Source organism: Pygocentrus nattereri, chromosome 6 (genome assembly GCF_015220715.1).
Source record: "Pygocentrus nattereri isolate fPygNat1 chromosome 6, fPygNat1.pri, whole genome shotgun sequence".
Classification (NCBI taxonomy): Eukaryota; Metazoa; Chordata; class Actinopteri; order Characiformes; family Serrasalmidae; genus Pygocentrus; species Pygocentrus nattereri.
In genome coordinates, this window is record NC_051216.1 from 36,135,667 (window position 1) to 36,161,908 (window position 26,242).

Consider the following 26,242-nt stretch of genomic DNA (forward strand, 5'->3'; position numbering starts at 1 on the left):
GACTAAGGACAACTGCACACGACTAACCCAGTGACTGAAAAAGGCCTGTGGGTCTGTAGGCCGAAACCTGCCTGGGCAACTGAGGGGCTCAGAAGTTAACACAGGAAAATGGCGCTCAAGGGTCTCAAGGTGACTCATCCACTTACATCCTAGCTCCACAAACAAAAACACATAGATCATTACTGATAAATGATTATTTAAGGAAGCATCAGTAAACAAAAAAGAGGACATTACAATCACCACTGCACACATCTGTGGGTACCTATCAGTTTATAAATTAAATTTTAAAACAGTAAGTAGACTGGGTCCCCCACACCGAAAGATCTCACACACTCATCCCATACACTCAGTCCACTCACAAACGCATGTTTACATGAATAAAACAACAAGAATTTTCAGTTAAGCCTCAAAAATTTATTATGTTCTAAATTCATGTTTTTGCATGTGTAAAAAAGCATAAAAACATATAAAAGGCCTAAAACAAGGGAACAAGCAAAATAAAAGCGATAAATAAAAGTTGGATAAAATAAGCATATGCTCCTGAATGCACTGTGTCACTGAACTACATTCCCTATTTCAATTTTGTCCTCTGAGCCTTCATTTCCCAGAGAGCCTTGCTGAAATCGGTATAGGTGTAGCACAAGGTCCCGAATTTCCTCCCGTTTCTCACGCACCTGTTGTCGTGGAAACCAGCACTCCAGCCTCAGTGGAAGATCAAAGTGTACCACAGGATCCTACAATAGCAAAATGAAAAAAATACTTGAAGTCAAAATGTTCCCTATAAAAAAAATGACCTGTCGACCTTCAGAAGAAAACAAAAGCAGAAATTTCAGATCAAGCAGAAAATGACTATGTACTTATTAATTACCATCATCATTACTGTGTCTTTGTAAGGACAGCTTTCTTCTAACTTTAACTTCCGTTTTAGCATTGCATAACTTTTCAATGGGAGGGAGAGGGAGGTGCAGATGTAAAGGTGGATGCAGTGATGCAATTTTTCTTAGATTAAGTAGCAACAAGGAGTTGTTTAAAAACTCCAGCAACACTCCTGTGCATGATCCACTCTGTGCAGTACATACCACCAACCATGCCACTACTGTATTGGTGTTACTGCTGTACTGAAAATGATTACCCACCCAAATGATACTTGCTAGTGGTTCTGACCACTGAAGAACAGTGAAAAGCATGGCTAACAATTTACACAGTGAAACAGAGAAAATGTAGATACATGGAAGTGTACCTCAAAGTTACATGTGAGTATTTATAAGTATAAGTACATTTTTAAAACTTGACCTATGTTATTTTTTTCAACTGTAAAAATCGGACACTGTAAAAAGCCTAAATTCACCACAAAGTTTGCACTTGGGCAAGCTTTGACACACATTCACTAGGTGATTCAACACAAACGCATACACAAAACTAACAAAGCATAGCGTAACAGCACCATAGCACTGCACTTGCAGTTTCAACTACTGTTGTAGCATGTGCTGTCAGTGGTCAGGATGCAACAAAATGCAAAAACTGGTCTGACTTTTAGCAATCCATCTTTTATAGCTGATGTGACTCCCAATTGACATGACTAAAGTAACACATTATATACAAGCCCATCAGTTAATGTCAGCTCAAATCACACCAAAGAAAGTAAATGAGAAGGAAGAAAGATCTCTAGACTCATCTAGAGAAAAAGAACAACAAATGTTTACTAGATTATTACTATGCACATCACAAAATGCCAAGAAATTACTATTTTCCCTGCTGAAACTGTTACGGAAACATACAAAAGACATACTTGTGTGCAATACGTATATGCAAAAGAAGGTTAGCAGCAAAAGTAGACTGCCAATAGCTTAGTAATTTTTGTTTGTGTTTACCTGTAAAAAGCTCTCTGCATACTGCAGTAAATACAAGCCACAGTCACTACTGTTGTCCTGCAGGGGGACTCGGCAGTGTGAGCCCACCATCCGCTCTGCACTGAAGTCACGCTGCCCACCTCTTTTAACCTCCCACTCCACTTGCAAGTACCTGGAAAAAAAATACAAACAAGCAGAAAAACATGCACGCATACAAGTGACCAAACAATGAAACTGTGAAGAAGCAAAATTTGATAAACACTCACTCGCGAAGGAGCTTGAAGATGCGCTCATGAACAGATAGTTTCAAAGAGTCCATTATGAGAATGCAGGGTCTGTAGAAAATGTAAACAACTGCACAATTACACTTCACCATATTGTGAAAAGCAAGGCAGGTCTGCAAAAACAACAGCAGATACGGAAACTGGGGAGTGGCAACGCACTGTTAAAGAGCAGGGGGTGGGGGTGGAACAGTCACAATTTTCATTTTTGATCAAGGTTACTAAAATTTCCAATTTATCTTTAAATTTAAATAACATTTCTGTCTACATTATTTTATGTCTTCAGCTATGCAGTTAGTCATTTGCTTAATAACAGATTAATAATAACAATAATAATGATAAATGATGCATACAACAGTTTGTTAATTGATTATCAATTTGCCTGAGTAGTAGAATTTCTTAATTTAAGATAATATGCTGTAAGACAAGACAGAATACCTACATTAAGACAGTATTTGGTTCTGTAATATGAATTTGTGAAAAGTCGTATGATGAACATAAGTTTATTTACATAAACACTCATGCCATTTTAGGGCTGTCTATGTGGTGAATTTATATATTACCTTCAGAATGACAGCTTGCAGCCTACATGTTTGCTTTTCACTAACAGACTGAAACAGACTGAATACTTATGGAACAGGTCTTTGTGGTAATAGGCAGAGAAAAACCTCAAATTTCAAATTTATGGCAAAAAAATGGATCCACGGATTCGTGCCTTCCCAGAAAAACGCATATTGCCGATATGTGCTGTTAAAGAGACACTCTAGGACCAGGGTTGGTAACCTCTGACATAATATACCTAAACATTTATATTTGTAGGACCACACTTGTCATTATGAAATGCACAATATCACACATACCTCTTACAGACAGTCTTGCGCTTACATGTCTTTTCTGTGCAGTTCTAAAGATACAAGACAAAAGTGTCAAAATATCAATATGGAAATATATTTCCATTCTGAAACTCAGCCTCAGCAATAGCTTGCGGTTACCACAATCGTTTTGGCTGGTATAATCTAGAATATGCAACATATTAGGACTGCTCTCATACTTTAAATCTAACAGTGATACTTGAAAAAAAAATGATGCAAGGCAATACAACTGAAGATACAAAGGTAAACAACATGTTGCATGGAATTTTAATTAGCGACAAAACTAAGTAGCTACTAATCTTGGCAACTAGTAGAATACTTCAGTGTACCGGTGTATTTTATTTGGGTTTGTGTAACTGCCAACTTCACCACAACCCAGAAGAATAAGCAGCTTAGATGATGAGTGACTGACTGAGTGAGTAACTGTCAAGCTGCAAAGAAATTATGCTTAATGCAACTTGCGACCTACATCTAGTTGTGTGAAACTTTTCAAGTGTAAAGCCAGCCTCAGTTTTCGTGGTGGAGGGGTTTGCGTGCTTGAATGATCCTAGGAGCTATGTTGTCTGGTGCAAAAGCTCCTAGTAGGGTCTCCCATGGCAAACTGGTCCTAGGTGACAGGTCAGACAAAGTGTGATCCACAATAACACCTATGAAAAGACAAAAACAGGACCTGCCCGGAACAGGGTTACCGTGGCCCACCCTGGAGCCAGGCCTGGGGGAGGGGCTCGCCAGCGAGCGTCTGGTGGCCGGGCATTAACTCATGGAGTTACATGAGTCCCCCCTCCCATCAACCCACCACCAATGGGAGGGGCAGTAGTAGCAGTTGGGTTCTTTGTGGATTGGGCAGTGTCTGAAGGCATGGGCCTTGGCGTTCTGATCCTCGGTTGCTGAAACTGGCTTTTGGAACTTGGAACGTTACCTCACTGGCGGAGAAGGAGCCTGAGTTGGTGCGCGAGGTTGAGAGATACCGGCTAGATATAGTCGGGCTCACCTCAACACACAGCTTGGGCTCTGGGTCCAATTTCCTTGAGAGGGGCTGGACTTTATTCTTTTCTGGAGTTGCCCATGGTGAGAGGTGGCGGGCAGGTGTGGGCTCATAGCCCCTCGACTCGGTGCCAGTATGTTGGGGTTTTCTCCGGTGGACGAGAGGGTAGCTTCCCTACGCCTTCGGGTTGGGAAATGGGTCCTGAATGCTGTCTGTGCTCATGCACCGAACAGCAGTTCAGAGTACCCAGCCTTCTTGGGAAGAGTGCTTGAAAGTGCTCCTCCTGGAGACTCTATTGTCCTACTGGGGGACTTTAACGCTCACGTGGGCAATGACAGTGAGACCTGGAGGGGTGTGATTGGGAGGAATGGCCTCTCTGATCTGAACCCGAGTGGTGTTCAGTTTTTGGACTTCTGTACAAACCACAGTTTGTCCATCACGAACACCATGTTTGAACACAAGGATGTCCATAAGTGCACATGGCACCAGGACACCCTAGGCCGCAGTTCAATGATTGACTTTGTAGTCATTTCATCGGACTTGCGGCCATGTGTTTTGGATACTCGGGTAAAGAGAGGAGCTGAGCTGTCAACTGATCACCACCTGGTGGTGAGTTGGATCAGGTGGTGGGGGAAGATGCCGGTCAGACCAGGCAAGCCCAAACGTATAGTGAGGGTTTGCTGGGAATGTCTGGCAGAAGAATCTTTCAGATTGATCTTCAACTCACACCTCCGTCAGAACTTTGACCAGATATCGGGGGAGGTGGGAGACATTGACTCAGAATGGGCCATGTTCCTCTCCTCCATTGTTGAAGCGGCTGACTGTAGCTGTGGCCGTAAGGTAGTTGGTGCCTGTCGGGGTGGTAATCCTCGAACCCGGTGGTGGACAGCCCAGGTGAGAGATGCCATCAAGCTGAAGGAGTCCTACCGGGCATGGTTGGCCTGTGGGACACCAGAGGCAGCTGGCAGGTATCGTCAGGCCAAGCGATCTGCGGCTTCAGTCGTCGCCAAGGCAAAAACCCGTGTGTGGGAGGAGTTTGGTGAGGCCTTGGAAAGTGACTTTAAGTCGGCTCTGGAAAGATTCTGGCAAACCGTCAGGCAACTCAGAAAGGGAAAGCAGTGTGCCACTAGCACTGTATATAGTTGAGATGGTGTGCTGCTGAATTCGACTGAAGACGTCATTGGGCGGTGGAAGGAATACTTAGAGGACCTTCTCAATCCCACCGATACGTTCTCCAGTGAGGAGGCAGAGTCTGGGGACATGGGAATAGGCTTGTCCATTGCTGAGGCTGAAGTCGCTAAGGTAGTTAAGAAGCTCCTTGGTGGCAAGGCTCCAGGGGTGGATGAGATCCGCCCTGAGTTCCTCAAGGCTCTGGATGTTGTGGGGCTGTCTTGGCTGGTGGTGCCTCTTTTTAAAAAAGGGGTGTGTTCCAACTACAGGGGAATCACACTCCTCAGCCTACCTGGTAAGGTCTATGCAGGGGTACTGGACAAGAGAGTCCGGCTTATAGTCGAACCTCGGATCCAGGAGAAGAAGTGCGGGTTCCATCCTGGTCGTGGAACACTGGACCAACTCTTCACCCTCTCCAGGATTCTGGAGGGTTCATGGGAGTTTGCCCAACCAGTCCACATGTGCTTTGTGGATCTGGAGAAGGCATTCGACTGTGTTCCCCAGGGTATTCTGTGGGAGGTGCTTCAGGAGTACGGGGTACATGGCTCTTTGCTACGAGCCATTCAGGCCCTGTACAAACAAAGCTGGAGTTTGGTTCACATAGCCGGCAGTAAGTCAGACTCGTTCCCAGTGAGAGTTGGACTCTGTCAGGGCTGCCCTTTGTCACCGATTCTATTCATAATTTTTATGGATAGAATTTCTAGGCGCAGTCAGGGGATGGAGGGTGTCCGGTTTGGTGACCTCAGGGTCACATCGCTGCTGTTTGCAGATGATGTGGTCCTATTAGGGACATCAGGCCGCGAACTTCAGCTTTCGCTGGATCGGTTTGCAGCCGAGTGTGAAGCGGCCGGGATGAGAATCAGTCATGACCATGACCATGGTTCTCAGGCGGAAAAGGGCGGAGAGCCCTCTCTGGGTCGGGGATAGGCTCTTGCCTCAAGTGGAGGAGTATCTCGGGGTTTTGTTCACGAGTGACGGTACCAGGGTACGGGAGATTGACAGGCGGATTGGTGCTGGGTCAGCGGTGATGCGGGCTCTTTACCGGTCTGTTGTGGTAAAGAAAGAGCTGAGCTACAAGGCAAGGCTCTCGATTTACCGGTCGATCTACATTCCCACCCTCACCTATGGTCATGAGCTCTGGGTAATGACCGAAAGAATAAGACTGCGAATACAGCCGGCCGAAATTTGTTTCCTCCGCAGGGTGTCTGGACTCTCACTTAGAGATAAGGTGAGAAGTTCGGTCATCCGGGAGGGACTCGGAGTAGAGCCGAGGTGGTTCGGGCTTCAGGTTAGGATGCCTCCTGGACGCCTCCCTCGGGAGGTGTCACAGGCAAGTCCACCTGGGAGGAGACTCCGGGGAAGACCCAGGACACGCTGGCGTGACTATATCGCCCAGCTGGCCTGGGAGCGCCTCGGAATCCCCCTTGGAGAGCTAGTGGAAGTGGCTGGGGAAAGGGAGGTCTGGGCCTCATTGCTTAGGATGCTGCCCATGCGACCCAAACCCCAGAGAAGCGGAAGATAATGGATGGATGGATGGATGGATGGATGGATGGAAATGAACTTTTTAGGACTATTGCTAATTGTTGAAATTAAAGACACTTACTGGTGGACCAGGAGTGGAAATACATCTTGAACTGTTTTCGTCTACAGTGAGGAAAAAACACAAGAGTGAGTTGTGTGTAAAAAAAAGGACATGCACAAAATACAGCAAATATGGTGACGTCTCTGTGCCACATACCTGAACTTTTATCTCCGTCACTGTGGTGCCTGCTAGCCTCTTGATTCTCACTCCCAACCATGGAGTCACTAGAGGTCTCTGTCCCTTCCTGCACAGAGTCCTGGCCTTCCCTCTCCATCAACTGGGGTTCATCCATCCCAGGGAAACACACTACCACTAGATACCAATGAGCTCTACAAAATAACACAGAGTTAGTTATCAACTGCTCTGTCATGTAAAAATGATACCAGTGTTAACAAGCAGTAAAAGCGCAAGCCAACAATGACGTACATGTGCAGACATTTCAATTTACCGTTGGTAGGGGGACAATAAACAGAAAAAATTCTCAAGAGCATTTCCTGAAGGGGACAGCAAAATGGGTTCATAGCATAGATATAAATACACAGATGAGATACTGAGATACGATGAGTTCACATGATTAAATCAGCCATAATGTCCTTATTACTCAATAGACTTTCACCCAAATGTTTTGTTAGAACCATCAGACATAAATGCACATCTGATTACTTGAACATAATTTGTTTGGCATTATATTTGTAATGCACATGTAAATGCAAATTTAAATAAGAAATCTGATACAACCATAAGAAGTGTCCAAGAGAACTAATATTTTGATTTGCATTTACTTGCAATGCTTACTGGCAGTGAGAAGCACATTGAATGTTACACTAGCTATCATACAAATTTATACCAGATAATTTTTTCATTGGTACATGATAGAGCTCAGTGTGTTATAGAACAATATCACAAAGTGCAAAGTATATTCCCCTATTTGACAATTTGCTTACACCTCTGCACATATGGAGCACTAAGAATAAATACAAGTAATACATAGAAATCTAGGTTGTACAAATTTCTCTCAGTCCCTTTTATTTCTATAACTGTGAAAGGTGCTGGTTCTATGTCCGCTGTTTGGTTACCATCAGAAGAAACACAATCACACAAAATCAACAAACCTATAAAATCTGTGAATCACTTCTAATCTCCCGAAACACAGTAAAAAGGTGCTAATTTAAAGGGATTATCTACACAGATTAAGGAATGCTGCTCCTACAATGCATACTCAGCATTAACAATCACTGTAAATGAACGAATATAACTACTTCATTTAATAACCTAGGTTACTAAATGAAATAAGCTTAATATAAAACACCAGGAAAACACCACCAAAAGGAAAATACCAATGAGTTCTCTGCTTCACCAACCATATGGTCATATTTACAAAAACATCACACAAACAGTGGTGATTGCTGAGATTACATAATCCAATTCTAATTTGTGAATGCAATATTCTTGGAGTAGTATAGTTTTGGACAGTACCTTTCTTAAACTGCAGTTCTGTAATGGTACTAAGTGCAGTTGGGTACTGAATGATAACCACCCCAAAATGGCAGCATCATTGACATGCCTAGCTCAACCTACTACATCTATGGTTTGGGATGGCAGGCACCATTATGAGGCATATGAATGGGATGAAACCTTTGAAACTTTTGTTTGTCAGCATCTATAATTAGCACAAGTTATGTCAATGAAAAACACAGCAATCCTTGTACTAAAGTGGATAAACATATTTCACACTGTATAATGTATTGAGGGGGACAACATTCTTGCTCCCCTCCTTACCTGGAAGGGAGGGTAAGGATGCCCCTGACTTTCCCTGTACTTTCCACCTACATTTGTGCGCATATTCATTCACAGGCACGTACACACAAATTACTCACTCTTGATTGACAGGCACAAACAGGAAGTCTTTCTCAAATATGTCCACATGACGTGTCCATGTTCTCACACGCTGGTGCCTTCTGAGCTGGGCTCTAAAATGACATTTTTTTCATCCAGAAACATACACAGACACACACACACACACAGACAAATAAACATTAAAATGAACCATAAAATTGTAAAAAAAAATTTAAAAAAAGAATATGAAAAAAAAGTTGAATATTTCTTTTCTTCCATTTAAAACCCCATCAACATGGTTTCAAATGCTTTTAATAGTAGAATGCCATAGAAAAAAAGCATGTACCTGTGTATTATTAAAAAATATATAATTTCAATCAATTTGATAGTAGATATATGTTCCAAACAAATCAGAGCTATTGACTTCTTATAACATGTGTCAGAGTAGCTAACGTAATACTAAGTTAATGTATCCTTTTATTCCTATAGTTAAGACAGACTGCTAGTTATCATACTCTCGTAAATGAAATTAATCACTTATATAGCAAGATCCTCCACCAGGTGGATAGCGCCAAGTAGGAAGCAGCATCTATCTGCACTATCTACAATTAGTAAAGCTTAAATTACCTATTTGCTTGTGGTTTTGACTGGGTTTTTTGGAGCAGCAGGAGAGCAGTGACTTTATGTGAGGGAGAGGGACAGCAGCTGGACATATACATACTGCTAACTCTAAATGGTACTTCGGCAGATCTAATGTCACCTGCACCTAGTTTAGTCCCACTCGACCCAAACTGAACAGAAAACAGCATAAAAAGGCATTTAAAAATGTCTCAGAAGGAAAGGCCAATAGCATCTTTCTGTGCTGGTTAATAGCAAAATCATCTCAAAAACTATAAATAGTAGTAGAAAATCATAAAAATAAGTTTCCACACACTTACGGTGTGCTGGTGCTGTCTTCATTAGCATTGTCACGCCGGGTGAGCTGCTTGTAGAAGAAGCTGCTAAAAACATGAGATCTCTTTGCTGAAGAACGAGGGGCCTTCTGCACCAACAGATACCTTCAACACCCATGTGAACACACACATCTATATTAGCATGATTGCCGTTTGATTATATTATAAAAGTAGCATTTTACCACAGGCGTAACTTATCCTTCAAAACTAAACTAAGCTATATTTCATTTAGGCTGTGACATTCTAAGCCTCTCAAGGGCTTGATCCAATAGGCTGCATATACAATGTATGTGCAACACCAGCAAACAAATCAAGTTTCTGTCCAGTATCTGGCACCATATTTTTGGAATGTAACAGAATGGAATAACTCATACCAAGCACAATGTGTGAAGAATCATTTGAGTGTACAAGTGCAGACCACCATGAAAACGCATCACATAAACATCTTACTTGAGGTAGAAATCAATGATGACATCATTGAGAAACTCCCCACTATCCAAGCACTCCAGGTCCTCAGTGGTCACAGTAATGGCTCCTTTGCATGGTGGTGGAGGAAACTGGATCAACCTGAGGAATTAGAGAGTAAACCACATGAAACCAAACCCAGTCTCTGCTCAGACCACTTAAATCAGCAAACTGTTTCTTCTTTTTTGTTTACTGATAATCTGAAACTGTAAAGTTTATTTATATAAAGCACCTTTCATACACAGTGGCAATTAAAGATGCTTTACACAAACAGGAATATTAAAGCACTAAATAATACAGCTTATACTATTCCTGAAATCTTGCACCTCAGAAAGGCTTTTGCAAGAAAAGTTACAAAGACATAAAAAGTGCAAAAAAATAAGAAATGCAATTGCAATTATCCTCAAGTCCTTTCGCGTGCTCAAGTGAGAAAGACAAAAAGTTTTTACGTGTTGATTCTGCTGACAGCTTTCAGAACTTACATGCCCTTTCACAGAGAATGTGAAATTTTATTTAGTCTTTGTAGGGGTCAAATTGCAACAGTATTTTGTTGGGTTTCTGAGCCCAACTTTGAGCCGTGGTTCGGGTTAGACTTGGGCAGAACGGTCTAAGGCTGTAAAGAAAAATTTTGGCTCAAATAAGACTGTAGTACCTGCGTGCAGGACCACGGTGCCTGTATGCGGTCCATTCTAGTCCAGGTCCAGTTGCCATAGATACATTATAAGAGCCTTGAGCTCTCCTGTGACACAACGTGTAGACAGAGTTTGCCTGGACATCTGGTTCCTGAAACGCAAAACATTCTGAAATTTATTCTGAAGACTCTTCTGCAAATCAATGCAGTGTTCAATAACACTGGTGGTATTTGATTTCAACAAAGCTCTATATGTGCTCAAGTGAAAAATGAACAAACAACTATAAAACATAGGAGACCTTTTTTTTTTTTTAACCAAAGTTGGAGTCAAACTGGATTGCAAAATGAGTGCCTGCAAATTTCACCCACAGTTTTGCTATACATCAATTTTATCTCTGAAACGGCATATCTGCACAGCATATCTGTTCGTTCAAATTCACATCTGACAGGAGTGTGTGTATATTTGAGTGTAAAATTTTGATAGCCTGATTCATCTCCTCTCCTTTTACTCTGTAAAGGTTTGGGAACTGAGGAGACTGGTGATGCTCTTTTTTAATGGGTTACTGACCTGTTGCCAATTAACCACCATGTACTTATTTAGCATTACACAGCTTCACCAGTCTTTATTTACCTGTCTCAACTTTTTTGAAACATGTTTTAGCATCAAATTCAAAACAGGCATATATTTTTCAAAAAAACAATAACATTTCTCAGTTTCAAAATTTGAAAGGTTGTCTTTGTACTAATTTCCTGAATGAAATGAAATATATGAAATATAGGGTTTAAATGATTTGCAGATCATTGCATTTAGTTTTCATTTACATTTTGCACAGCATTTCCACTTTTTTGGAAATGGGGTTGTACATAGGTGTGCAAACACAGCAGAGATGCCATACAGTATTTGTAAATATTGCACAGTTTTTAACATTCCATGTTATCAACTTAGTGGACACCTTAGATTTTAATCTTCTCTTTTTCTTAAGTACATACAGATTATACCAGACCATGCTCGTGACTCACCGTAAGCGGAGTTGTAGTAGTGCCTGCAGATGCTGGTGCACTTACAGACTCATGCGAGGAGGCATGTGTATCTGTTCTGGGGCGCAGCAACTGTAGCAGTTGCGTGTCTCGGCCACTCTGTAGGAGTTTCATGCTCTCCGAGTGGGTAAGCGGGGAAAGGAGATCAGTGGTTCCACGTTTCAGACCCACAATGTCCATTATAGAAGCAAGCAGGGCACCCTCTATTCCCTTCAGTGGCTCAGAAACACACAGCAACACACACACACTGCCCTCAGCTGTAGCGCCGAGCACAACATACCCACAAAAAAATTAAAGCTTTAAACAACTTAACAGTATCTAAACAAACCAAGAGGCCTAGGTAGAATTCTATTACAGAAAACCTATATTAGTGTAACTGACTGACCTGGGCGTAACCCCGGCTGTATGACGGACAGTTCGATGAACAGGCGCCGTGCCTGAGCTTCAGACAGCCACAGGAGGAGCAAAGATGGGGGTGGGGTTTCGTTTTGTTTAACCAGTGCGCTGTCTTGCACCATAAGTCCTTCCCAAACACTGTACTTGCGCACATGTGCTGTTGCCAAGGAAGCTATCACCTCTGTACCTGAAGGGTCTATGAAGGAAACAAAAGAACTGAAAGCAGTATTTTTAACGCAAAACTGTTCACATCTACACCTCCTACTGACAACCTCTCAGTGCTGTAAAATGTGCAAGTTTAATTTAAGATTAATAAGACAATCCATAGACATGTCATCATACCTTTCAGTGAAATGGTCATTCTATCATGTGCGATCTGCAAAACACAGTAAAACATACACATATGCTCACCCCATTGTTTTCCTTCACAAACTTTTAACTGAACATCAGATCTGGATGTCATTTATGTGTATTCTGGATGTTTTCTAGCCATCTTCCAACCTATCATATCAGGTCTACAACCACACCTTTATAAGCCCACTGGACAAGGCACTAAGCCCTTCCATGTAGAGAGCAGAGAACTGAAGATCAATCACTGGAGAATCACTCAAAGAAGGGTCCACAAAGCCGGAGGCCTGTAAAACATGGAAATACTCAAAATGTTTCACAATTTAATCACAATTTAATGATGTTTCTACTGACATTTTTTTTCAGTAAATATTGTCAAAAAGTAGCTTTTGGAATACCCAAATACCTTAAAGCACCGCATGAACGTATCAAAGAATGAACAAAAACATAAGAAGAGCCAACATGAAATACATAACAGTTTTTGTATATAATTTATCCAGGAAATGTATGAGTTAAGATCATAGAGGAAAGATCCATGAATTGATCAAATGACCAATGTTAAACTAAGTTCATGGGACACTACTGAAGTACATGGAAGAGAAGTGTAGAAATATCCTTCAGAGTTAAGCTACCTAAACAAATCATGAAACAATAATCAGTGGTGGACGACATACATAAATCATGTACTTGAGTTCAAGTAGAAATGCCCAAGATAAAATATTACTCCAGTAAAAGTAGAAGTTCCTCCCTTTACACCTCCACTTGAGTAAACGTGCAAAAGTATTTGCCTTCAAATGTACTTAAGCATCGAAAGTAAAAGTACTTAAAGATCAATTATGACTCTGATGTCCTATTACCATTTTTGTAACAAGACTCTTGCTTCATTAACTCAAAGGAGAAAATACTCTAGTGCCAATCTTTTAACAGAATGTTATTCCAGCACTTATGCCTATTAAAATTATAATTAAACACAAAACATTGAAGGCAAACAATTTCCATTAGGTAGAATCAAGTGTCTCTGAAATAACTTTTTAGGAACAAGCAAAATTTCAGTTAAAGATTTATTTGCAACTTAGTTACAAGTTTAAATTTAATAAAAACCTTGCTTTAAACACAGTTTCATATGTTGCATCTGTAGGTCTCTGTTCATAAACAAAAAGCTGTTGTCAAAAAAAAACTTGTATCTCCATTTTTGTTTTTCAGTTTCTAACATAATTTGAAAATGCCTTTACATTTTATGTCAATTTCATGATGGACCAAAAGAAACAGCCCAGAAAGACTTGAAAAAATGTAAAATGACAAAAATGTCTGGTTCCATTTTTTTTCCTTCTTCTGTAAAGTTTTTTTTTTCCAACAGCAGCGATAAACTAGCAAAAACAAATTTACTATAAAATGAAATAGTATTTGTATAAATTCAGAAAAGAAGACACATGCCAGTAACAACTGCATGTGTGTACATATTTCTATATTGTGGTCTATTTACACAAAGATGTTTAAGTAACATCATTTATGTTGGATAAATGTTGCACTGATGTTGAACCGTACTGTTAATAAAAATAAACGTAGTAGAATTTAATAATAAAGTTGTAATATTGCAAGAAAAAAGTTGTAGAATTACGACAGTAAAGTGGAATTAATACCAGGAAAGGTTGCAATATTGTGGTCAAAGGCTTAGCAAAGGGAAGGCAGCACTTCCTTGTGCTGTAATGACAGGCATTGAGGAATTGGTGGAGTTATACTTTCATATTGATTTCACTCACAAAGAAATACTCAGTCTCTCTGTCTCTCCTGACACATCAGCACCAGCCTGTTATTAGTATAAGAAACTGTTTATTTAGAATAAAGAACCAGATGGACTTGGAGTCTGTTTGTTGAAGGAGAATTGTAGGCAGGGTCTTCTCCATGGCTATCAGTGGCTACATCTCTGTTCCAGTCAAAGAGGACATGAAGTTTCACATGCAGTGAGAATGATAATCAAAATGATCGATCCATAAAGAGACAAGAGTGTGTGCATATAGTATGACTTTCCTCAAAATATTACGACTTTACTCTCAAAATCTACTATTTTTCTTTTTATGAACAGTGGTCCTAAAATGCCATCGTAGAACCGTATGCTTACACTGGGTAGGTACACTATATTTCAAAAGTAATCAGTCGTCTGTCTTCACACGCATATGAACTTGAGTGACATCCCATTCTTAATCCATAGGGTTTATGTGATATCACAGTTTAATAAGATGTCAGCCCACCCTTTGCAGCTATAATAGCTTCAACTCTTCTAGGAAGGCTTTCCTCAAGGGTTAGGAGTGCGTTTATGGGAATTTTTTACCAGTTTTCCAGAAGCGCATTAGTGAGGTCAGACACTGATGTGGAGACTGCAAGCCAGGCCTTCTCGTCCAACTCTAAATCATCCCAAAGGTTTTCTATTGGGTTTAGGTCAGGACTCTGTGCAGGCCAGTCAAGTTCTTCCACACCTCATCCATGTCTTTATGGACCTTGCTTTACGCCCTAGTGTGCAGTCATGTTGGAACAGGAAGGTGCCATCCCAAAACTGTTCCCACAAAGTTGGGAGCATGAAATTGTCCAAAATCCCATGGCCTACTGAAACATTAAGAGTTCCTTTCACTGGAACTAACGGGCCAAGCCCAACTCCTGAAAAACAACCCCACACCATAATCCCCACCTCCACCAAACTTTACACTTGGCACAATGCAGTCAGACAAGTACCATTCTCCTGGCGACCAAAAAATCCACATTCGTCCATCAGATTGCCATACGGAGAAAATTCTTCACTCCAGAGAACACGTCTCCACTGCTTAAGAGTCCAGTGGTGGCACTTTACACCACTGCATTTGACGCTTTGCATTGCACTTGGAGATGTACGGCTTGGACGCAGCTGCTCACCAAATGAAACCCATTCCATGAAGCTCTCTACGCTCTGTTCTTGAGCTAATCTGGCCACATGAAGTTTGAAGGTCTGTAGAGATTGACTCTGCAGAAAGTTGGTGACCTGTATCCACTGACCCGCTCTGCCATACCACATGGCCTACCACTTCATGGCTCAGTTGCTGTCTTTCCCAATCACTTCCACTTTGTTATAGTACCACTGACAGTTGACTGTGGAATATTTAGTAGCGAGAAAATTTAATGACTAGACTTGTTCCACAGGTGCCATCCCATCATGGTTCCATGCTGGAATTCACTGAGCCCCTGAGAGCAACCTATTCTTTCACAAATGTTTGTAGAAGCAGTCTGCAAGCCTAGGTGCTTGGTTTTATACACCTGTGGCCATGAAAGTGATTGGAACATCTGAATTCAATGATTTGAATGGGTGACTGAATACTTTTGGCAATATAGTGTATGTCCAACAGGTCAAAACAAGCTGAAAACAAAGTGTGTGCTGTACTCTGATTGGTGTGCTTGCTTCAAGCTTCTTTTGTTTCGACTGAAAAATATTTTTATGTTTTTATACACACAAACAAGCCAAGAGGAACAACAGATTTCACATAATGTAGTGGAGTAAAAAGTAAGATATTTGACTTGAAATGTAGTGGAGTGAAAGTAAAAAGTTGCCCAAAATGGAAATACTTCAGTAAATTACAGTTACGCAAAAAAAGTACTTAAGTACAGTAACAAATTACATTTACTTGGTTACTGTCCACCACTGACAATAATGCATAAACCATGAACATTCCTTCATGCATCATCATGTCTGTAATTGGCAGGTAAGACATGTAATACAAGGAAAGAGCAGATGTGGACAAAATTTTCATATCTTAACAATAAAACTATGGGCATTCTATAGTGGATGACCAAACTGTTTTAAGCATAAATGTGATTTACATGATTTCTGTGTGCATTTGTTTACTGTACAGAAGCATCAAACACCAGCACTGTCACACAGTTTGTACTGTCTGTCACACAGCTTTCTTCAAGATCGCCTCATCTCCCTGTGGCCTTTCACAGATGCCATCACCTCACAGGACCAAATAATCAGAGCTTTAGCACATCACAACAGAAGCTGACTCACTGCAAGCACATTAGTGTATGTGACACAAAATTCCTAGAGTGAACGACGTATGCAACAGCCAAAGCAGCGCCTGGTTGTGTAGTGCTTCAGGAGACATATTGTAAGAATACAATTGTCTTCCTCCAAGATGATTACTCAGAATAAACATTTGTTTATCTGTGCATATCATAAATGCACTACCTTAATCCAGAACTTTTAGTCATCTCTTACTATGCAAACCTTTGGATAAATAGGGCTTTTGTTGTGCTTCATATAAAACAGTTTGTTGATGTTATTCACTTAAATTCTTTAGAGTCTTCAATCTTTAAGTGTTTAGGCACTCATGATTTTTCATAGCAGTATAAAAAATGGTGACTGTCTCAGCTCTGGTAAAATATTGCTTTTACAGCAAGCCAACATCATTGGCAGTTAGTGAGCACCACACTGCTCACATATGGCATTCAACAGGCCTTGGCACATTAACGCCAGTAGAGAGGGCATGCCAGAGAAAGTCGATGAGGTAGATGTACAAAGGCTCCATTGCAACATGTACTCAATCACATAATCCATGATTATGTTCAAACAACTGCGTAATCCTTAACAATGACACTATGGCAGGCTTGTCTGAGCCAATAAGGCCCTAATGTGTGAGAGGGAGGTGGATCTATGTATCTTTAGTGAATACCCATCTATAACCTTTCAGTCGTCAGCAGTCTCTCATTTTCTACCTCAAAAGATAGTAATTCAATGACTGGAAAAAAAATGCACGTCTTTTCAGCTGTGCTCTTATGCCACACATTCTTTATAAAAAGATCCACAATTCTACCATACTTGCAAGTGTGACAGTATTGACTGGCAAGATATAAGTTCCATGCATTGTCCTGTTGCACAAAGTTAATGGTTTGAACTAGTGTTGCACCAATACCAACACCATATCTTTAGCCTTGATTTAGCCTTTAGCATAGCAGCCTGCTACTTGGGCTCATGAGTCAGTCAGCTATATTAATTAACAGTGGGGTCTCGCTGCCCTAGGCTTCAACCAAGCTGGAAAAAAACACCTTGTCACTACTACTGAGAGCGTGAACAACGGTGATATTCACTGAACTCCAACAGAGTCTAATGCTTGGAGATATAGCACAAGTAAACAGGACACAGATATGTGACAAATGACTTGAGAAATACGGAAGTGAAACAACGTTCAGCACTGTTTTTGCCGAGCCAGAGAAACCACAGATTTATCTATATATTGTATTCACAATATCTATATATCATATACACACGTGAACATACATCTAATGTAAATGTAATGTGTATGCCATGTATATTATTTTAGAACAGAATATAAATTTTACCAAAATAAAATAGTTTAAAAATGTAATTGCATAAATTCCAGACTTATAAGTTAAATAAGTTAGATAGAGTTAGCATTGGTATTCTGATTCAGCATATATTTAAGGTAACAATGTTGTATCAGAACGGAAAACGTGGTATCAGTGCATCTCTAGTTTGAACACTGCAACAGTGCTCTTTTTATAGTTGGTCAGTAAGTGCAACAGTGGTGTTCTCCTGTCTTGACACAGATGGCATAACAACTGCGAAAGGTGTGCACAAAGACTGACTGTGTCCACGTCAAGATAAAAAACTTTTCAAAAAGGTGACAACCAAACCTGTGCGTGTCCTACTAGATCACCAGTATTTCTAAAGGAAATGCATAGAAGAGTATGAGGAAATCAGGGATTTCCCCTTGGAAAAACATATAACCCCAACCATGCATTTTAATATAATTGTGTTTATGATTGTAATGCCTACCTGGTTGTGCATCTCTGAGGCCTGAGTGTGTGGATCTGGAGTCTTTTTTCTCTCCACAGTCAATGCAAGTCTCTGCACTGTCTGTGGATCCTTAACTCCCTCTAGTGTCTGAAGGTGTGATGTCCTGCTTTTTTCCTCTTCATCCTCATCCTCACTGGAAAGAATAACTAACAGAGACAGGCAGAGAGACAGAAACGGAAGTGAGACCTAGCCTCTACACAAACAATTTGCAGTTGCTGGGGAAGATGGGCACAGACATTTATCCTGAACAAGTATAAACAGAGCAACATAATCTAATGTTATGCAGATATAACAAAGGAAATGAGCAGCAGGTAGCAGAGTGTTGAGTGTGATGATCTTATTTTATGATTTGATGTTTTGAAATTGCTGAGTAAGTGCAAATTACAAACATTTTCAGCAGTAAGGAGGTAATCTGGAAGAGAACAACTATACTGAAAATAACTTGCCACAATGAGTACCATAGGATAGCTCTAGGGATGCAAAGGTACACAGTATGTTATCCATTCAATATGCCCCTGCAATTCAATACACAAACATGCAGTATTACAATATGCTTATTTTCTTAAAATTTCCAAAAATTGCTTATTGTGCTATCGACTACACGCATGCTGTACATTCAACTCTACATCCACATCAACATCTCCAGAGCCTACCAAAATTTCAAACCAAAAGATTTGCCAAAATCAAATAATCTGTCAAATGTGACAAGTCGAGCTCTAGTGAGACTGAGAGAAGTTAAGGCCACTGCACACCAGACATGTGTCATGTAGCATCCACACATTCGATATCATACACAACATCCACACAACCCTCATTTTTAACAAAGGTCCGCACACCAATGCCGACACAGAGACAGAAACCAGGCCTAGGCAGTCATATTGCCATTTTGCTGAATGGAAAGTTTTATTTGTCTATGGGCAAAATAAGAAGTTCATTGTTTAAAGGGTTATGTCTTTTTTTTCTTAAATATTTAGAGACTGAAATCATACTGTTATCATTATACATACTCAACCATGGGCCCACTGTACCTTTGCATCCCTAGAAAGCACTATCACTACTGTGCTTCATTTAGGTATAACTGTAAAGATCTCACTTACTCGGTTCAGGTGTATTTAGTTTAGACACCTTTCTGGAGTCTGCGTCTGTGCTCTGTGGCTCACAGCGCTTGGGTGGCACCTCTCCATCGGCCAATGTCATTTCCAGCTGGTCCCCAACTGCCCCAAGAGATAGACGTAGGACGCTCCCTCTGGCCCCTCCCTCCTCTATCATCTCGCCATTCGCCACAGCTTCTACCTTCTCCTGATCATTCTTTCCCTCTTCTTCTATTTTCTTTGCACTCTCTTGAATTTTTCTTTTGCTGGTGTTATGCTACAGAAAGAGAAGAAGAGCAAAACAGTTGGTAAATACCAACCAGAACTTCCCTACATTTATTACTGCTATAGTGCATCTATAAAAGCAGGTTGTATATTGCAACACTGAGCAATGCATTTTTCACAACTGTCCATGACAAAACAAAGTATGAATAGAGAATTCTTCTCCACTCATGAAAAGTTCCAATCCTGCTGTGCTTACATTGTTCCCCCAACAAACTACACTAAATTTCCAAAAGTATTCACTTGTCTGCCTTCACATGCATATGAAATTGAGTCAGATTTAAATTTTTAATCCATAGGTTTTATATGATGCCAGCCCATCCTTTGCAGCTATAACAGCTTCAACTCTTCTGGGAGGGAGGTTGGTTCAGGAGTGTGTTTATGGGAATTCTTGACCATTCTAAAAAAAAGTGCATTTGTGAGGTCAGATACTGATGTTGGACGAGAAGGCCTGGTTCATAGTCTCTGCTCTGATTCATCCCAAAGGTGTTCTATCAAGTTGAGGACTGTGCAGGCCAGTCAAGTTCTTCCACACCAAACTCGCTCATCCATGTCTTTATGGACTTTGCTTTGTGCACTGGTGCGTAGTCATATTGGAACAGGAAGGGGCATCCCAAAACTGTTCCCACAAAGTTGGGAGCATGAAATTGTCCAAAATCTGCTGAAGGGTCTGCTGAAGCATTAAGAGTTCCTTTCACTGGAACTAAGGGGCCGAGCCCAACTCCTGAAAAACAACCCTACACCATAATCCCCCCTCCACCAAACTTTACACTTGGCACAATGCAGTCAGACAAGTACTGTTCTCCTGGCAACCACCAAACTCAGAGTCATCCATCGGATTGCCAGAAGGAGAAGCATGATTCGTCACTCCAGAGAACAGGTCTCCAATGCTCTAGAGTCCTATGACAGTGCTTTACACTAGTACAATTGACGCTTTGCATTGTGCTTGGTGATGTAAGGCTTGGATACAGCTGCTCAGCCATGGAAAACCATTCCATGAAGCTCTCTACACTGTTCTTGAGGTAATCTGAAGGCCACATGAAGTTTGGAGGTCTGTAGCGACTGACTCTGCAGAAAGTTGGTGACCTCTGTGCACCATGAGCCTCAACATCCACTGACCCCGTGCTGTCATTTTACTTGGCGTACCACTTTGTGGCTAGGTTGCTGTCGTCCCTAATCGCTTCCACTTTGTTATAATACCACTGACAGTTGACTGTGAAATATTTAGTAGTAAGGAAATTTCATGACTGGACTTGTTGCATGGAAGTAATTGGAACACCTGAATTCAATTATTTGGATGGGTGAGTGAATACTTTTGGAAACATTATTCATATGCTCTACAACACCAGCTGGATCAGATATTCTCAAGAGCAGTTTTCTGAACCAGATGGGGTAAAGCAGGCAGAGTAGGACTGCAACAATCAGTCAAAATCAATTTAATTTAAATCAAGGTAAAAATCTGCATTGTTCTCTTGTGGCCATGTAATGTACTTAAAAAGTTAAGCATGTCTAAATTGTTCATATGATGAACACAGCCATGCTGGCAGATTTTAACACACTACAGCAGGGGTGCCCAAACTTTTTGTCCTTAACTTTGAATAACTGGTGCATCACAGGGAACTGAAGAAAGTTTATTAGTTAAATTAGTCAATTAATCAAACAACAGACAACAGGTTAATTGATTATTTGTATAATTAACTGTTGCACTAATGCACAGCTCCAGTGACATACACTGCATAAATTTAAGTCTAAAGCAAACGCTCCAAGATGCCTAAGCATGTCTGAGGGTATGTCCTAAAAGCTTTCTTGTGAACACATGCTATATATAAACTAAAAGCCATACACTGTGGAGGCATCACCTGGGTGGAATGTACTTCACTTCCTGAGTGCTCCATTCTATGGCAGTGCCTTGACAGTGACAGTGAAGTGTGTCTCCGAGTGTCTGTGACAATGCATTCAGAGATCTGCTTATCATCAGGGATGTTGGTTCCATCCGAATTAAGTGGACTGGCACTTGTACACTTTGCAGAGTCACTTTGCTCAAGTGGATATGATTCATTCTCTTCAGTGTCAGATCTAGATTCTTTCTGTTTGGGCACTGGAATATGTGCAAAGACAGTTCCATCAAGTGAACATGATTCATTCTCGTCAGAAGTGGTGGGCTCTGTTTGTTTTAGTGAATTGTTGAATCTTCTGAGTCTCTTGGGAAGTGGAGATTTGGTTTCTTTAGGCTGTGGTATATCGTTCTCCTCAGTAGATGCTGATTCAGTCCCTTTAGAGGATGGGGAGTTTAATTGCTTATTGTGAACTGGACTAGATCTCCTATCCCTGCGCTCTGCTGATAATCTTCCATCACTCCGCCTCTCCCTGGCTCCTCTTTTAAGCTCAGTTTGGCACTTCTTTTTGGAATCACGGCCACAACTACTCAAGTATCTTCTCCCTTCTTCGGTCTGGAGGACATCTGTCAAAATCACCTTCACCTGTCGACTAAAAAAAAAAAAAAGAATACATATTCGACTAGTGTGCAAAAAAAGGAAAAACATAAACCACAACCTTTTTCCCCCTCAAATAACAGAATAAAGAATAAGAATAAGAATAAAGCTTATTTCAACCGACATACACAATAACAAGCATAAACCATTATGTAACATAACCAATAACTTAAAGCATATATTTACATGACACGCTGATCCATAATAATCCAGAATAGCTTAACCACATTTCAGCCCTGACCTGTCATGTTTATTTACTGATTTAACTAGCCAATGAATCATCAGCCAGTTTATCTTCCTGAGTCAATGAACACACTCAGTGGAAAGAGGCAGATGGTGAGTCAAAGATAAGCAGTGTGAGAGTGGGCATGTGTGTGTTTTTACTCTCAACAGCTCTTTAAGTGCTTTTTAAGTTCTGTGGGGATTGGGGGGGGGTGTGAGAAAAAACTGCCCACGAATGATAGACTGAATGATTATGACTGTATGCTTTTGATAACACACAATTCTAGATTAGAATATATGTGTAGTCTTGAGAGAGAAAGAGCTTGAAACCTTGTTGTACAGGGTAATGTATGACCTATGCAAAAGAGAATGATGTGTTTGATGTGGTCAGAAAACACAAAAAAAAGGCAGAGGACTAAGTTAACAAGAAAGTGATGGTGAACCCCCGGTCTAGTGTATTATGATCTTGTAAGTGCAGAATAATCAATGTTATTCTGAGTACTGTGGGCTTTCCTTAGAATGCTATTGAAATTTTGCGATTGAAACGTTTTACTTATTTTTTTCTTTTCTTTCCCTTTTCACCCTCTCATTTTCCTTTGAAACACACAAACACCAAACCATGCTGCATGCACATCCCCAGACAGGCTTATATATAGCCTATTTTGACAGAGAAGAGATAACATGACCAGCTATGCATTCTTAAACCACCACCCATTAACAGCATCTTGTGCAGTTAACAAGATAGCGAAGTAGTACAGTTCACATCTGCACTGTAGACGCACTACCTAACCTGAATGAGCCAGGTATCCATGATATTGAGTTAACTCTGCTACAGTGAGTAGTTTTTTTTAAAGATGATTTTGTTGACTGAAACTTAAATAGTCTCACACAAACACTACTCATAATGATGAACTAAGATCAGGATCTTTCCGGTACCAGTCTGAAAATACTTTCATTAACATAATGTCAATTATTTACAGGCAGTTTACTGGTAAACGCCACATAATAATAGTCTGAAAAGGTTTTAAGGTGGAAGTGAGGTGTAGTCCAAGCCAGTGCAGAATTACCTGTTAATGTCCAACTCAGACAGATCATTTTGATAATGATCTACTGTTTGGCTCCCATTGTGATGACGATTTGGCTGAGAGGATGCTCCACTGGAAGCCAGCTGTGACCAGTGGATCTAAAACATGGACAAAAAGCATAAGCATCAATGAAAACTGTGGCAGAAACTCCAAACTGCACTAACTATACAGGACATTTGTTGGTTCATGTGCATTTTTCTTGAAGCGATGATATACTAAAACTGCATTGCAAATATACTACTAATGCAGTCTTTTTACTCAGTTCAGTGGCACACAATCCCCAGTGTAGTTTTCTACAGCTCAGACCTGAAACTAAAACCAATTTAATCATTCCCTCTTTCCCTCCCTCACCTTGGGATACTTTCTCGCACATTTGGCCACATCTGCATCTGCACGATCACCTTCACCAGAGACTCTCCTCTTGGGGATTTTAAAGGGATCTGCACTCTGAGCCACACACAAGCACAAATGTCCAGTAGGAGTTAACTAGCTAGTACTGTGGTGTTAGAGCATGCCGTCATGCTTTTTTGTAAGTGATGCATACCCGACAGCTGTCCAGTTTTCCCATGGCTGTGATGGTCAGAGCTCTCCTGCGGTCCAGAGTCACACCGCCCGCAGCGCGCGTTTTATCATGCGGCATTATAGAACACACGAACACTTCTAAACTGGGCAGATACGGAAATGATCAGATTAGTAGATAGTGTAACGTATACCTACGTATATACCTGGAGCACCATTGAGAGAAACAAATTCAATGCCCCTTTAATGTTGAGAATGTTAACATGTACTTATTTATGGACAGGTTAGCAGCACTGTGTGACTTTCCTCTAACTTAACCTACACCTTCCTCTTCTTACACTCCTTGCAGAGAGTTTAGACAGCATTCAAGAATCTAAGTCATTGTAGTGAATTCTTCTTCTTACTCTTATTATACGGAGATGTTAAAATAATGTCACTATTGTTTTCACAGTGTTTTTTTCTTCAATGAAAACGTGTAGTGTCGTGTTTATTCTCATTATTACTGTGGGATATTTCGAGTGGAGAACGAAATGATCCATTCCTAACCAATATGTAGTTAGGAGTGCAAACTGTGTCCCTGTCTCTGGGTGAACAACTTAGCCAGCGGAGCTAACTACAGAGCAAAACACCTGCCGGACAGTGAAAGAAAACAAAGCAGCTGTCTCTTATCTGGTCGTGGCTATAAGAATAGGTTTGAAAAAAGCTGCATCGATAGCAGATGCAGTGCCACTGCATGCAATAACAATCCGGTAAGTAAGACTTCTCAAATAAATGACACGTTTAAATAACGTTACAGCACAAAGGCTGTTTAGCTTCACTGTGTGGTTCGCGTGTGTCGCTTTAGCAAACAGAGACACTTTCTTTCTGGCTTCGAGTCGACTTGAAACAAGCTGACTAGAAATGACTACACAAAAATATGCTTTTTTTATTATATTGTACTCGGCTTTTCAAACCTAATAGAAAATTTACATTTACATAAATAACACTGTTCACATTATTCAGCCGAAAGTGCAGGTTAAGGTTAGCTTAGCTAGATCATCTGATTTTAGGTCCAACTATTTTGCCTCCTTCTTAATTTACAAAGAAACCAACCGCTATATGTCGAAGAACATGTTCAAAAACAGACGAGAATGCCGCCGACAAAGATAAAATAGTTGAAGAGCGCTCTAAGAGCACATGACCATTTAGAAATTATTCCTGAATGAAAACTTCCTCTCTAAACCGGACATGGTGTCGTTTCTTCTTCCGAAAAGGAGCGTCGATATCTAAACAGCATCGTGTAAAATTGCCATCTAGTGGAGGACCTTCTTCAGTGTGGTAAGACTGAGGATTCAGCCATTTTCTGGGACAGGGGCAGTCAACCCCAGTGATGGGACCACCCGGAGGGCTTCAGGTCTTTCCAGAGCTGGATCAGGTGTGTGACAGGGATAATTAAAACTGTTCAGGGAAGGGGAATGGGTGTCAATACCAAAACTAGCAAATAGCAAAACTACTATGTCTATACAAATCTGTGTAATTGTGTTGTTGACTTTGAGCCGTGGGGAGAACTGTACACCACTTTATTTTGAAACAGGACTTTTTCCTTTCCTTTGATTTATTCATACAATGACTACGCATACCAGACCTCATATTAACTGTGAAGTTGACTTGTATCTATCGTAAATATTGCACACTCATTTAAATGAACCATTATGACTTTATTTGCAAATATTTAACAATAATAGGTTTCATAAAATACTGTCATTATAAAAATGAGAAAAGGGGAATATTACACTTCAAATGAATTGTGTCATTTTCTTTGAGTTATAGGGAGGATAACACATTTATTTAAATTTCAGATTGATCCTTTGTTATCTGGTAATAAACAGCGAACTTTTTATATGTCTGTTCTGATAAAAATACACCTACCAGAGCCACAGAAGTAAAGGCACCTCTCTAGTGAAGCACAAGTATTGTCCATTAATACACACTTTGATACTTTAGTTACATAACTATTATTTGGGCCCCTACATTTGTAAAATGCTGTGCTAATACGGGTTTCAAAAAATGACCTTACAGTACTGCAATTACACATATTCTGACTTTTGTTTTTATTTTCCAAAATGTTACAATGACCACTTTTTTAGATTTTGAGCACTTTATTGATTGCTTTAGTTTTTGTCATTACTACAATTAAAAGGAATACAAAAACCTACATGCTACCCATGAGTGGCAGCTACTGGACAGAAGAGCTGTTAAAATATAATTGAGATTTTTTTTTTCCACTTTTATTAAAGTGTCTGCAAATGTCCTCAAATGATGCACA

The 26,242-nt window shown here is 40.5% G+C and overlaps 1 protein-coding gene across 4 annotated transcripts; it reads right to left on the reverse strand.

The window, feature by feature from the left end:
* Positions 1-392: 392 nt before the first annotated feature.
* senp7 (SUMO specific peptidase 7) lies at positions 393-25,164 on the reverse strand. 4 transcript variants are annotated; one of them, XM_017706591.2, is made up of 21 exons: positions 25,030-25,164; positions 23,963-24,078; positions 23,770-23,865; positions 23,401-23,516; positions 21,479-22,106; positions 19,344-19,614; positions 18,226-18,392; positions 12,587-12,694; positions 12,402-12,435; positions 12,049-12,255; positions 11,646-11,920; positions 10,647-10,777; positions 9,980-10,096; positions 9,515-9,634; positions 8,618-8,710; positions 6,897-7,069; positions 6,762-6,802; positions 2,992-3,035; positions 2,117-2,185; positions 1,872-2,022; positions 393-734 (listed from the first exon to the last, which is right to left on the reverse strand). In XM_017706591.2, the coding sequence occupies exons 2-21, from the start codon at positions 24,056-24,058 to the stop codon at positions 555-557; spliced, it is 3,117 nt and encodes a 1,038-aa protein (XP_017562080.1). In that variant the 5' UTR covers positions 24,059-24,078; positions 25,030-25,164; the 3' UTR covers positions 393-554. The 4 variants fall into 4 exon arrangements, with proteins under 4 accessions (XP_017562080.1, XP_017562081.1, XP_017562082.1 ...); XM_017706592.2 differs by having other exon boundaries at positions 23,963-24,083; positions 25,030-25,152; XM_017706593.2 differs by lacking the exon at positions 23,770-23,865.
* Between the last annotated feature and the right edge of the window lie 1,078 nt (positions 25,165-26,242).